The sequence below is a fragment of the Mustela nigripes genome, chromosome 15 (genome assembly GCF_022355385.1).
Source record: "Mustela nigripes isolate SB6536 chromosome 15, MUSNIG.SB6536, whole genome shotgun sequence".
In the NCBI taxonomy this organism is placed as follows: Eukaryota; Metazoa; Chordata; class Mammalia; order Carnivora; family Mustelidae; genus Mustela; species Mustela nigripes.
In genome coordinates, this window is record NC_081571.1 from 2,114,681 (window position 1) to 2,129,085 (window position 14,405).

Consider the following 14,405-nt stretch of genomic DNA (forward strand, 5'->3'; position numbering starts at 1 on the left):
ACCTTACAAAAGCTCTCATGAATGTATGCCAGGAAACACACAGAAGAATGTTTGCTGTAATGCTGTTTGTAATGGCAGAAAAGGAACCTCAAAAGTTCATTTACAGCAGAACAGAGGAAATCTGGCATAACATTCACACGATGATGTATCTTATACATAGAAATGATGAAAATTTCTAAAGCAAGAGAATGACACATTCAGAACAGTGGTCACTTTTCTTGCAGGGTTGCAAGGGGGAGAAAATGGGGTCATAGGATTGGGATGACTACACTGGTACCACTGACCACAGTACTGGTGATCTTAGGTTGGGTCATGGGTTCACTTATGGTGATCTGATGTTTTAAAGTAACATTTTATTTTTTGTATCAAATATGACATAATAAAATAATCTGCGATGGTTTTGAGGACTAAAGAAAAGATCTTTAAGATGAACAAATACAATGCTACAATGGCCATGCACAGTGCTCAATGTGTTATCAGCAGCAAGAAAAAAGGGTAGTTTTATTCTTTCAATAAAAATACATTGAATGCTAAGAGCGAAGCACTGGAATACAGAGATGAATAAAATAGTTTCTTCCCAAAGAAACATCTGCGGCCTGTTTATATACTTAATAAAGCACGTGCTTTGCAGACATCATTTGTTAAGTCTTAACAGTTTATCTTGCCAAAACAAACAGACTGGTAACATATCTTAAGAGGAACTTATGGAATAGCATCCTCTAACCTCTGGTATCTCAAAAGGAAGCAGGACATTTTCTTAAAACTATCTTTGTTGTTCTTTAGTACATATATAATGAATCTTATCATAATTTAATTATTCATATATAGAAAAGTATTAGATGTAAAAGCCTTATAAGCTTTTTTATTATCGAAAGAACAATAATCCTGATACTAAACAAAGCAGAAAATCACAGACTGTAAGAGCCCCTATTCATTAGATGGTGATAGAAAATAAGAACTAAAAACTTCTAAACAGCCTTCTGGATCCTCCTGAATACCAATATAAGTAACTCATCAGGCAAAGTGTGAGAAATCTGGTTGATGACAATTGGCAACTAAATCTTTCAGTCTAATCATGGAGAACTGAAACCTAACCAAGTGCTTTTTCATAATACTTTGGCCCTGCTCCATGGCCACACTGGCCAACACCCAACAGCCAAGCCAGAGCACGTGCACAGAGATGACCAAGGAGTCCAAGCTAGACACTATGTGCTCATGCCATAAGTATTGTCAGGCCTGCTGCCAGAAAGGCTTTGGAGAGGGGCTTAGAGCTTATGAGACTACTTGACCCCACTTTACTCCATTTGGGAATGGAGGGTGGAGAAGGTAATCAAACTGTGATAACAGCACTTACATTTCAAAGCTCATAATTAACTTAGAAGTGTACAGAGGAGTGAATCTGGAGCCCTTCAGCCATAGAAAAGTATCTGTTTTTACGTCTATGTGAATATTAAAAAAAAAAATAGTGGTGAATTTCATTTATGAAGATGCTGCCAAAGAAGGCTTTCTAAAGTAAATATGTATATGTGAATCTGCTCCCCCTTCTTGACTTTGAATTTCAGAATTAAAATCTAACAATATTGTTTGATTCCAACTATATGACATCCTGGGAAAGGCAAAAACTATGGAGATAGTAGGGGTACCTGGGTGGCTCAGTTGGTTAAGCTGCCTTCAACTCAGCTCATGATCCCAGGATTCCTGGGATCGAGCCCCATGTCAGGCTCCTTGCTCAGAGGGTGCTTGCTTCTCCTTCTCCCTCTGCCTACTTCTCCTACTGCTTGTGCTCTCCCTCTGTAAAATAAATAAAATGTTTTTAGGGGCATCTAGATGGCTCAGTCAGTTATGCATCTGCCTTCGACTCAGGCCATGATCTGAGGGTCCTGGGATCCAGCCCCATGTCAGGTTTCTTGCTCAGCGGAGACCCTGCTTCCCCCTCTCCTGCTGCTCCCTGTCTGTGCCCTTTCTCTGTCAAATAAATAAATGAAACCTTTAAAAAAATAAAATGTTTTTAAAAACCCCAAAACTATGGAGACAGTAAAAAGATCAGTGGTTGCCAGCGATAGGGGAAAGAGGTAGAACACAAAAGATTTTTAAGGCCCTGAAGCTATCCTGTATGATACCATAATGGTGAATACATATCAATGCACATTAGTCAAAATCCACAGAACATATAACACCAAGAGTGATTTCTAATGTAAACTATAGACTTTGCGGGATAAGGATGTGTCAGTCCTGGTTCATCGATTGTAACAAATGTTTACCACATTGGTGGAGGATGCTGATGTTAGGGGAGGCTGTTTACATTTGTAGGGGCAGGGGGAATAAGGGAACTCTGATTTTTTCATTCAGTTTTGCTATGAATCTAAAATTGTCCTAAATAATAAAGTATGTGTGTATGTATATACCTAATATGAGATACTATAAAAGTACATAAGATAACTCTTGCACTGAAAATACATCTCGTGCTAGAGTAGTTCTAAATTTGATTGTCATGCTGTAAACAACTCCAAACCTACTCCTAACAGGACAATAGTTACTATCAGATATTTAGTATGATCCATCCCACTACAATAGATCTTTTTTCTACAGACAGCAAATAACCAACATGAAGACTCCAAATATTAAAAAGAAGTCCATGAAATTGAAATGATCATCAGTATTTTCTTCATATGTAAACATAAATTACATGAGTTAGTCAAAAGAAGAATATGATTCGGACATAAAAAATGCAAGAAGATGGATATGGATAATTCATTCTCACACAGAAAATTTTATTTCTAAGGCATATTTTTTTTTTAGATTTTATTTATTTATTTGACAGACAGAGATCACAAGTAGGCAGAGAGGCAGGAAGAGAGAGAGGAGGAAGCAGGCTCCCTGCTGAGCAGAGAGCCCGATGCGGGGCTCTATCCCAGGATCCTGGGATCATGACTTGAGCCGAAGGCAGAGGCTTTAACCCACTGAGCCACCCAGGCGCCCCTCTAAGAAATATTCTTTAAGAAATTCCTTGACCTGGTTTAACTTTGTGTTCTATATTTCTGGCCTGAGGCTGTTGTTACTGTATTACTCTTTACATGGACTTGGGAGTGAAAACAAACAATCAGAGATTGTAGAAGCTGGAGAAAAAAATGCCAACACTGACCAGAAGTTCACTAGCAGTGTTCCTTTGCAAACATGATGAAAAAAACCATTTGAAAGAATTAACTGATGAGACAAAAACATGCCTACAATAAAAGACGGGGGGGGGGGGGGGACGACTCCAGGTAAATGTAAGGGTAAAAAAAAAAAGTTCTATCGAAAAAAAAAAGTTCTATCGATATACTATTTCTTAATCTGGAGGTTGGTATACAGTGACTCATTTTATTATTTTATAACATATATACACATATACATATGAAATTTTTTACTTTGGATGAATGAAATATTTCACAGTAAGTTTAAAATTTATAGGTATGGGGACAACCCCCGAATCCAACGACAGATCAAATAATATATGATGTAGTGCAAAGTGTAAAACACTAGTAAGAAAGGAAAAATGAAAGATTAAAGACTCAAAGAACTCTTACTAGTTTATGCTGTTGTTTATCTGTTGGAAGAATTTAGATTTTTTTCCTGGTGTAGCATTATTTAAGGCAAATACGATAACATAGATAAAAATAACAGAAATGTCACAAATAAAACTTCATGAACTCTACTTAAACTTCAGAAGCCTCTGAATGTTCAATGCAAAAGGAATTAATTCGTTCTCTTATTTTTTTTCTTCTAGCTGGCCCTAAAGGCATAGAATTAATTTAACTTCAGCATACCTATGCAGCTGACAGTATTCCTGGCTTCTAAAAGACCCCAAGATAAATTGATTTAGTGGACAAGTATTGCAGCTGTTAGAAGAATCCTATAGATAGATCACAAGGGGGAAAAAATCTGCCCCCATAAAAACACCAAGAGTCTGAGCTGCAATTTTCAGAGTGCTTAAACATTACAAATTCCTTAAAATAGTTTCTTCCTTTTAGAAATGCACATGAATTTTCAAATTCTTAGTGCTAAGTAATGTATATACATCAAGCACCATGCCTGGCACATGGTAGGTGTCAATAAATATTGATGGAATTGAATTACTCCAGCAATATCCTCATGTGCCAACATCTCCGGGACTTGCCTGGCTTACAAGGGGTAGACGGGCAATCCCTTTTTTCTACCTCACTCTGTGTTCATTTTTAAACCCCCAGCACATTAGATCTGGTTATGTTTCTAGTGCTAATAATACTGTTTTAAACAATACAAAGGATATTATATGTAACAACAGTTATGACAATAGGTAAGCTTTATTCTCAACCAACTATTCCGCACCTCAAGTGCAAGAATTCTGTAAAACGTAAACACTGGTTCTGTGCTAGGATTAGTACAACAAATTGAAAAAATTGGAGGTGATTCAAGTACAAGTCAGGAAAACACTGCATTCATAAAATTATGATCCAACCAGGATTAAACAAAACAGTGCAATTATTTTTTAAAGACCTGTTTTAATAAGAATCTTTATTTAAGGTGTAATAGCCAATTTTCTTCCAAATACCCTAAGAGAGGTAAAACTGTTAGTATTAAAAAGAAGTATATTTAAAACGTGCAAGGTTTAAAAAATACTCATGCACATTGTCTAATTCTTTTTTTTTTTTTTAACTCTTTCAAGCAGATGAAATGAATGCACATAATGAAGCTGGACAGCTGTCTTGCTCTCTGTCTTGGCTTCTCAAACAGTCCCATCCTCTTGTGAGTTAAGGGGCAAGGCCAACTATATGTGTATTATTGTATGGATATCACCATTCCAGAAAGTGAGTTAGTAGTTTTCCCTCTTATCACTGAAATATCTCAAATTTATGCTCCCCACTTTTCAACTTCAATTTGTAATCTGACTTAAATGCTTTCCTTTTCACTACATCTCCTCCCTACAATGTAATTATCCACTGAGCCAGAGAAAATAGACTCTGAATGAAGAATGCTGAACTTCACCTTCACTCATTCACCCAACAAACTGCAACGTTACTTTACCATGTTACATTCTATAATGAACTTCCTAACAACTTTATCAAGTATCTTTCTCTTTACTACCTTGTCCTGCTGGTCTTGAGTTTAGGCTACAGATGTACTACAATTAAAGTTTTTTCTTTACAAAGTTTATCTAACACCACCTCCTTTACATACCCACTGTGAAACACATATGTATACACTTCATACACTTCAAGGTTTAAGCATCATGCTTGGCTGCTGTGCTTAATTAACTGAACAAGTTATGTGGCTCCTGTCTGATGAACCTATTGGGAGTTGAACTTAAAGTTTTCTATTAACAAAAGAAACCAAGAAGCAAACTAGAGTACAGAGTTCAAGTCACAGTCTTCTTCAAATTTCACTGAATTGATTCAAATGGATATACTAGTATTATAAACATTTTATAAAACAACTGATATAATAGGAACAATTATTTTGTTAGAATATTAATTTTTAAGGCAACGGTTCCATCTCTACAGTCATTCTCACCTCTTTAGTCCAGGAATAGTTAGTATCTGATTTCTGGGGTGCAATGAAAAAATTCTTGGCTTCAGGAAGCCTCAAGTAATACCAGGAAATTTTGACAGCCAAGAGAACGACTTGGCTGAAGACTGGAATTATTCTTTTTCAGCACAGACTTTCAGTTCATTGCAAGTTGAAGAGCAGTCATAAATAACTGTCTTCACACACAAGCTAAAGTCACTAAGTAAAGACACGTTTCATGAAATGCACATTATGAATATCAAAAATTTCTCTTCCCATGTAGATTTTTTTCCCTTGCTACAGCCACATAATCACCATTGGAGACATAAACTTCTTAAAAAGGAGACAATCTGTATGTATTCCTAAATAAAATAGAGTTTTGAAAAAATATTCTCACAGTAACACAGAGGTGTATATGCTGAGTCTATTTTCCTATTGGAGCAAAAAAACCTCCTTCACTATTAAAGAAAAACAAAACATTTCACAAAATTAAAATTGTGAAGAAAAGTACTATTAAAACTGTTAGTATGCACAAAACCCAAGAACTTGTCTTACCTTGGTAAGGCAGTATACACAACACAGGCTCTCAATAAGTGCTATTATTATAAAGGTTAATTTTAACATTATTATTCCACATTTTATTGTGTCTAGTTTTCAGGCACTTCCATATAATTAATCCACCCCACAGAACAACAGAAGGAATTATTATCCTAACTATATCAACATGCTCAAAAAAGGTAAAGCAATTTGTTCAAGGTTCTGTAGTTTATAATTACTTGGCTCATGACAATACTGTCTCCTTCCAACATTCATGATCTTTCTGTATCATGCTGACTCTCTAAGCAGTTTTTTTAATTGCCCCAATTTTTCTATTTTTACTTAAAAGATCATTTTAAAAATACATTTTTTCATCTGAGGTTGACAAATAGGTATTATGTACTAGTACTACCATTACTGGGTACCCAAGGAAACAAAAGATGATGGGACCTGAATCCTAGAACTTCCACTCTGGTTTGGCTAGAATTGTTCATGTACTTTGATATTAGCTGCACTTTCCCCAGGCTCCCCTCCCCTGGCACACACAAGATACAGTGAAAACCACATGAGGTTGAGATGATATTTAGGAGGATCTGTCCAGTCCTCTGACAACTCATCCTGAGGGGCCTCCCTCGTAGCCCTCCACCTCACCAAATCTTGCCTCTGAGTAATACAAAGCTTTAGGCAAATCTTTCCCCTCTGCCTTTTTAAATAGGTAACCATTTTTTTTTTTTTCAATTTAGTTTCAGAGGCAGGTAACCAATATATTTTTGGGGGGGGGGTAGGATTTTGTTTATTTATTTGACAGAGTGCAGGAGAGAGAGAGCACAAGCAGGGAGAGCAGCAGAGGGAGAGGGAGAAGCAGGCTCCCCACTGAGCAGGGAACCTTGATGTGGGGCTCAATATCAAGACCTGGGAATCATGACCTGAGCAGAAGGCAGTCACTTAACTGAATGAGCCACCCCCATGCTCCGGCAACCAATTATCTTTAAAATCATTTTCCAACACCATAAACAGAACAATTAAATTAATTAAAACAAATGAAAAGAAGTAACAATTTTCTTAAATGAAATCTATGAGGTATATAGTATATATAGTATCTACAGCACACCTTTTTGTGAAACAAGCACAATATACATCATCTCAGAAAGTGTATCTAGGCTTTCCATATTCTAAAGTTTCTCTATCCAACTTGACAGAAAATTATTTTCCAAGTTGTCAGTCTCCTGGTCAAAATAAATGAATTCTCAACTTAAAATCTGCAAACCAAGAATGTTATATATCTTCTAGCAATTCTTCTATAAAATGTCTAGGAACTTCCTTAACCCACAAACAGAAATGAAAAAATAGCTATGTTTCTAAATATGTGATCAACATATTGTTTAATCCACCTGGTTTAGAAGAGAGAACAAACCAACCAAGCGGGGGAAAAAGCACAATGAAATTATGTTCAATGAAACCTGAATGATTCAGAATTTGTGATAATTTGAAAAGGGTTTGAATCAAGTTAAATACTTAAAATTTCCCCGTATTTCCATGCTCAGTACATAATTTTTCCCTCTGAGAAATTCAAATCTCACATATGATGCCTTTATGCTTCTATTCTTCTACTACCTACATTTTTTTCCAACACGCAAATATCTGCCTGACCTGGTTCCTTTACTCATCAAAACGCTAAAGCGTCCAACTACATAAACCATTCTCGAGTTCTCTATCTTCTGAACACCCTTAAAGGGATACAAAAACTCATACAGATGTTGCCAGACCCCCAACAAAACAACTCAGATGGGATCTAACATAAAATTCAAACAGATAACTATAAATATTCTTTTTAATTATGATCTTTCAAAAAAACTCACATTCTGATTCACAAAAAGAAAAATTAGTTCCAACAATTTAAGAACCACTACAGAGGAAAAAAATCAATTATTTCCCATGATTAATGTAGTTATTCACAGTAACTCTTAGTAACACAGCTGTGCTGTCAAGGAATTTTAATCTCTTAAATTAAATTTTATATTTGGAAAATATACATTCGAAAACTTCCACCAAAAAACATCTTTAGTACTGCTATTGATCTTAAAGAAAACTAAATTCTAATATACTATTAAACCATAGCATCAAAACAATGAAAGAGGACGGCTCAGTTAAAACCAGCATGATTATAATTATTTGAACCAAATTATATTTCTGTAATTTCCAGATAAGTCCAAAATTCCAAATAAGTCCAAAATTTTTTAATCCTCAAAAAATATTAAATTACCATATTAGCAATTTTTAAACTTAAAATTTTGTTAAAATGGGTTTGCAACATAATTCTTAATACAGACACTTCATTCCAATTTAATTTTCTCAAAATTAAAATCTTAACAATAAATTTAATCTACTAAAGTGATTTTAATCCACAAGATTTTAAAATATTGTTTCTAAACACAGATTACAAATAGTTTGCACATGTAACAAAAATGCAGTCTTAGCAATAGGTAGCACTTCCTTATTTGTCATGACAAATGCTGCAAAGGCACAGCAAATTTCCTTGTAAAAAACAGACACAATTTATTTTAGAATAGGCACTCACCACTTCTTCCAATGCAGCACTTCGCCCAAAAGAACAAGTGAGGTGCGTGAGGCAGTTAACAAAGGACGAGAAAAGTTCATTTGGAATGGCAGTTAAAACATTTCGAGGGAACACAGTTATCAGGTTGCTGATAATGCTGGAGATTCCCACAGCTTCTGAATCTTCTATTTCAATTCTACAAGTCAAGTAATGAGTATTATTAAGTGGTAGTAGAAGAAAAGTCCCAAGAACTCATTTCCAAACATGCAAATATTATCATCCATTCATTTTTAAAGGTGTGTCTCTGTGTATTATTTCAAATTACCCATATAACTATACTTCAGAATATAAACAGGGAAAAAAAATCACCAGTTTCTTTTTCTCCTCTAATGTTAAACAAAGAAAAAAACTGAAGGTTCTTTTTCAGCTACAAAGGGCAAATATACCTACCCATTGATAGTATTCAGTAATCCCTCAATGAAGTGTGCTAGATAATCAACTTGTGATCCTTCATCAGGGAAGATGGGTCCATGAAGAGAAGCTAACTGGGCAAGGCACTGAAGAGAATCTTGTGCCATATCTGAATCTTCTCTGATTTTTCGATGTACCTGTTAGAAAGAATTACTAATCCATAAAAATAAATTCTTCTTTTGTAAGGGTCACGTGTCTATCATGCCGAATGAGGTAAGAGAAAAATTCACTGTAGCTGGTTATTTCTAGAAAATTAATTCCTGAACTTAATTAAATTTGAAAATTGTCCCTCAGTCCATTTTACATTATAGGCCATGATTTTAAACTTATCAAGTAATTCTTAACTGAGGGCTACCTACATTTTGAAAATTGAACTGTCTCCAGCATGTTATGACAAAGAGAGAAACAGATGCCAGCCAGTCAGACATACTGCTTCTTCTAAAAACAGCAACAACGACAGTCATCTGTATTATGCTAACTATGCCTAGCTTCAGCTTCTTGCTAAAGTTAGCAGACAAGTTCAATCAAGAGTATATAGATGCTGCTTTAGCAGAAGTAAACAGTTGCACACTTAGAAAACCAATATACCTTTCAATCCCTAGACATTTGCTAATTCAACCAGTATATAAGCATACTCTTTCATTACTCTGAGATTGCCCACAATTTGCCTGAATTTCATTTTATCCTATACCATTGCTTTTAATAATGGCTAAAATGTTTTATTTTATTTAAATTATATTTACATCCAATTTAAACCTCATCTAGATCTTATTTCAATGATGCAATACTGATGTGAAACACCTGGTCCATGGTATTCTGTACAAAAAGAAATGCTCCTGAAACACTGCTCCCCATTTTACAGTGTTAATATTCTCAGATTTTAAAGATGTTTCATTTCTGTGATCTGACATAATTAAAATGCCAAAGAAAAATACACTTTGTAAAGAAATTGCAGGTACTTTTTAAAAATTAAATTAATTTATTTATTTTCAGAAATATCATGCAGGTAATTTTTTATCCTAATCCACCAACCACATTCAATGGCAACCATTTTCTACTTTCCACAAGCATGAGACTCATCCAGCCCTTCTTTTCTTACACAAATCTCTTTGCTTTCTGAATGTCACAGAATTTTAAACATTAGTTCTCTATTTGTTTCAAATTATGTTCACTCTGACTCTGCAAATCATTTATAAATTACTTGAAGTTAGCATATTTCTCTTAAGTATTCACAGGTACATTTTTGGGACACAGTGAACAGACACTCAAATCCTTATTCACAGATTGATTTCATTAATCTTTAAAACCTTGAACTTCTTAAGGCTCTAAGAAATTTAAAATACTAAAGAGTCACAAAATTGATCTACTGACATGTTTAAAATATTCCATCCTCTTTGGTCTAGAATATGGGTTGGCAAACCACAGCTTATGGCCAAATCTGGCCTCCTACTTACTTTGTATGGCCTATTCAGACGGTTTTTACTTTTTTTTTTTATGGTTGAGGTCAACAAAATAAAAGAAAAATGGTATTTCAAAAGATAAGACAATTATACAAAACTCACATTTTAATAACTGTGAATGAAGTTATACAGGAACACTACAACGCTTTTTTGTTTAGTTATCATCCATGGCTGCTTCTGTATGACAACGGCAGAGCTAAACAGCTGCCTCAGAGAACATATGACCTGCAAAGCCTAATATTTACTACCTGGCCTTTACAGAAAAACTCTGCCAATCCCTGGTCTAGAATAACACAAATGTTTATCAAAATATATTCCATTGCATTTTAAGTTTTAAATAGTAAATTTAAAGTATAATACACAAATTCATCCATCTACATCGTCCAAGATTCAACAACTCATTCTTAAATTCCTGATCTGAAAACTAACTAAATTTCTGTCGTCATACCATTTAACCTAATCAACATTTAAGCAAAGTTATCCAAGGGTACATTCTGCCAGTGAATACAATGCAATCCCGGACAACAGAGGGTTTCTTTTCTATAGAGCTAAATGGTTGCTTGTTCCTGGGCAAGAAGTGAGGAATCAAAAGATATGATGGCCAAAACAGCTAATATTGATTATGTAATAAAATGAAATAAAAATAAGGATATGCCTCAGAGCCTGCATGGAACACTGTTTACACTTAATTTATGTTCTCTGAAATATGAACCATATAAAACTCATGATAAACCAATGAATTCTTGTATAATATGGCAGATTCTTGCCCTTCTTCCAATGTCAGCATTACACAGGAGTTTTACCGCAACTGAACTGTATCACCCAAATTAAAAACTCAATTCATCACCTGAACAGGGAAAGCAGAGGGATAAGGAGAAGGAAAGTCCAGCAGAACACCCAAGGACGTAAATGGCAAAGAAAGACAAGGAGCAAAGAGAAGCAAGTTAGTAAGATAAATTCTATTGGAACATGCTGAATCTGAGATGTCTGTGCGCCATCCAAATTAAAACACCCAGTAAGCACTTGGATTATAAGGCTCTGGAACTCTAGAGCAGCCTGTGCTGAATATAGATTTAGGAGTCATCGGTGCAGAAGCGGTGCTTGAAGTCCAAAGTGTGGAAGAGACAGCCCAAGAAACGAGTATAGAGTCAGCAAAACTCAAAATTAAGATAGAACACTAATGATTTTTTTCAGTAAGCAGAGAAAATAAGAGGCCATAAATGAGGTCAAGGAGAATCAGTCAAAAAGGTAGGAGGAAAAATTAATGAGAGTGGTTTTTCTAATATCTTATGGAATAAAGAAAAATTGAGACATTTGAAAACTTTTTGAGGGGCAGAATGAAACCTAGAGTACTCCTAAATTCAGATGTGACCAATATATTTCAAGTCTTAAGTTCGTGCATAGTACATTTATGTCTATCTACTCAAATCTCTAGAGAAATAAGGATATCCAATAGAAAAATGCTTTCTATTAGGTAATGCATTCACATAACTTGAAAACAAATTTAACAAAAACTGAATGAAATTAAAAGATTACCCACTGTCATTCTTATAACAAACTACAAATTAAAAACTTTTTATAAATCCCTTAAATGAAAGCAATAGGCCAAAAGCACAAAACTGTTAAAATAATACAGTAAAAAGGGTTAAACTTTCAAATTCAGAAGTTATTTGCATGTGGTGGTTCACAGCTGACAGAAGCAGCTGTCTAGTTTGTCTAGACAGCTGTTCAGATTTGGGGGAGTTGTTTCCAGTACTGCCAGCAAGTTTTTCACCTTTTCAAAAACTGCTGGAATGGGATCTTCTTTCAGTTAAATGAAGAACACAAAGAACTGAACTTGGATACGTATCAAAACAATTTGTCAGATATGGCAGGCAACAGAATTTGTTAATTTAGTCACACTCATCTCTTTGGTACTGATAGTGTTTTTAGTCATCATTTCTCTGACTTAAAGAATAAAATGGAAGATAATACTTAGTCTAAACATTTCTGCTGAAAACATTTTTATGTATAACCATGGATGAATAACCTATTCTAGGTATTGTAAAATATATATCACAAAACTACAATATTTTAAATGGTTTGATCAGAACAGGAAGGCAGCTGTAAGGATAGTAAATGTTTTTCTAACAAATGGAAAAGTAAGAAACTAAAATGGCTAAGATTAAGTAAAAGGGCTTCCTTTTTTCCTTCTTTTTTTTTTTTTTTTTTTTTAAAATTTTTTTTTTTTTTTTGACAGAGAGAAATCACAAGTAGATGGAGAGGCAGGCAGAGAGAGAGGGAAGCAGGCTCCCTGCTGAGCAGAGAGCCCGATGCGGGACTCGATCCCAGGACCCTGAGATCATGACCTGAGCCGAAGGCAGCGGCTTAACCCACTGAGCCACCCAGGCGCCCCCTTTTTTCCTTCTTAATTGGTCTTTATTTGGACTTTCACTCCAGTCATTTTATCTAACTAACTTGTGTGCCTGTACTATTAACAGCAAATTAGCATCCCTCCCCACTCCATATACATGTTTTTACCAGCTTTGGACTATTACGGTGGGGATCCTCATGTGCAAACATAGGAACATACTGCCTACTTCTTGATATTTAGCAAGTAATAAACAGGACTATTTAAAGTTATAATTGAAATAAACTGCTATTCAACAACACTAACTTAACCCATGACTGATAAATTACTACATAAAAAAGTACACTACTCTACTAAAGTGGATCTCCAAGTGAGGTCCAGGAATCCTGAGACATTCCTAAGACCATGTCAGGTTGTCCATAAGGGCAAAACTATTTTCATACTAATACTAACACAGTATTTGCCCTTTTCACTGTCACTTTCACACATGTATACAGTGGAGTTTCCTCAAGGTTATCTGACCTGTAATATTACAACCAACTGGATGCAGAAGCAGATCTGAGAATCTGGCTATCTTCTATTAAGTGTAACATTAGAGTTTTGCAAAAATATAAAACAATGCCACTCTTTTCAGTAAACTTCCCCCTCCCCCAAATATAGCTATCTGTTCACTAAAATGTTATTTATGTCAATATATAACAGTTTGGTGTCAATATTTTAAAGACTTTATTTTTAACTAATTTCTTCGCCCAACATGGGGCTCAAACCCACAACCCTCAGATCAAGAGTTGCATGCTAAACTGACTGAGCTAGCCAGGCGCCCCCTCAAAGATTGTTATTTTTAAATGAATTACTAAATTATTTTTTAAAGTTTTCAGTTTGAATTTTTAATACAGTAAATAGTAATAGTATAAACTCATAAACAAAAGCTACTTCGAGTTGTAATTTTTAAGAATGTAAAGCGGCCCTGAGACCAAAATGTTTGAGAACTTCAGCTCCAGAATATTCAAGTCTTCATACTTACATGACATTTTTATAAATTAGCAAGAATATTTCTATATAATTTCTATCTAAGCAGATTTATTGATTAGAAGAGAACGCTTCAGAGGAGAAAGCAATCTGTCCTGTTTTACTTAAGAAAAATACAAAACATGTACTCTTTTCAGTGGCACTCTCCCTCGGCCTTTACCACCAGAGATGAAAAGCAAGACTTACTGTGAAGAACAGCTCCATAACTCTGCTATCCAGAAGAGTCTCCCGCCAGGATTCTGTTGGCTTTAACAGCACATTTTGTGAGGATTCAAACATAGCTATATAATGTCTGCCCAGTTATCTGGTGTCAAGGACAACAACAACATTCTTACTTTGTCTAAAGTTTAAGTATATCCTAAATATAACAGGAGCCATCCAAAAGAATGTAATGGAAACAGTTTAAGCCTCTTCACATATGCTACATAATTCATGAATGAAGCTAAGGAATAAAAGGCATTAAGTGCTAAAAAACAAA

General features: G+C 35.0%; 1 protein-coding gene across 1 annotated transcript in view; it reads right to left on the reverse strand.

Moving 5' to 3' along the window:
* Positions 1 to 14,405, reverse strand: part of XPO4 (exportin 4) — a 122,950-nt gene that overhangs the window by 36,857 nt on the left and 71,688 nt on the right. The window contains exons 7-9 of the mRNA XM_059378342.1: positions 14,114 to 14,226; positions 9,068 to 9,225; positions 8,639 to 8,813 (exon numbers count right to left, since the gene is read on the reverse strand). Of these exons, the coding sequence (XP_059234325.1) occupies positions 8,639 to 8,813; positions 9,068 to 9,225; positions 14,114 to 14,226 (446 nt within the window). The remainder of the gene's footprint in view (positions 1 to 8,638; positions 8,814 to 9,067; positions 9,226 to 14,113; positions 14,227 to 14,405) is intronic.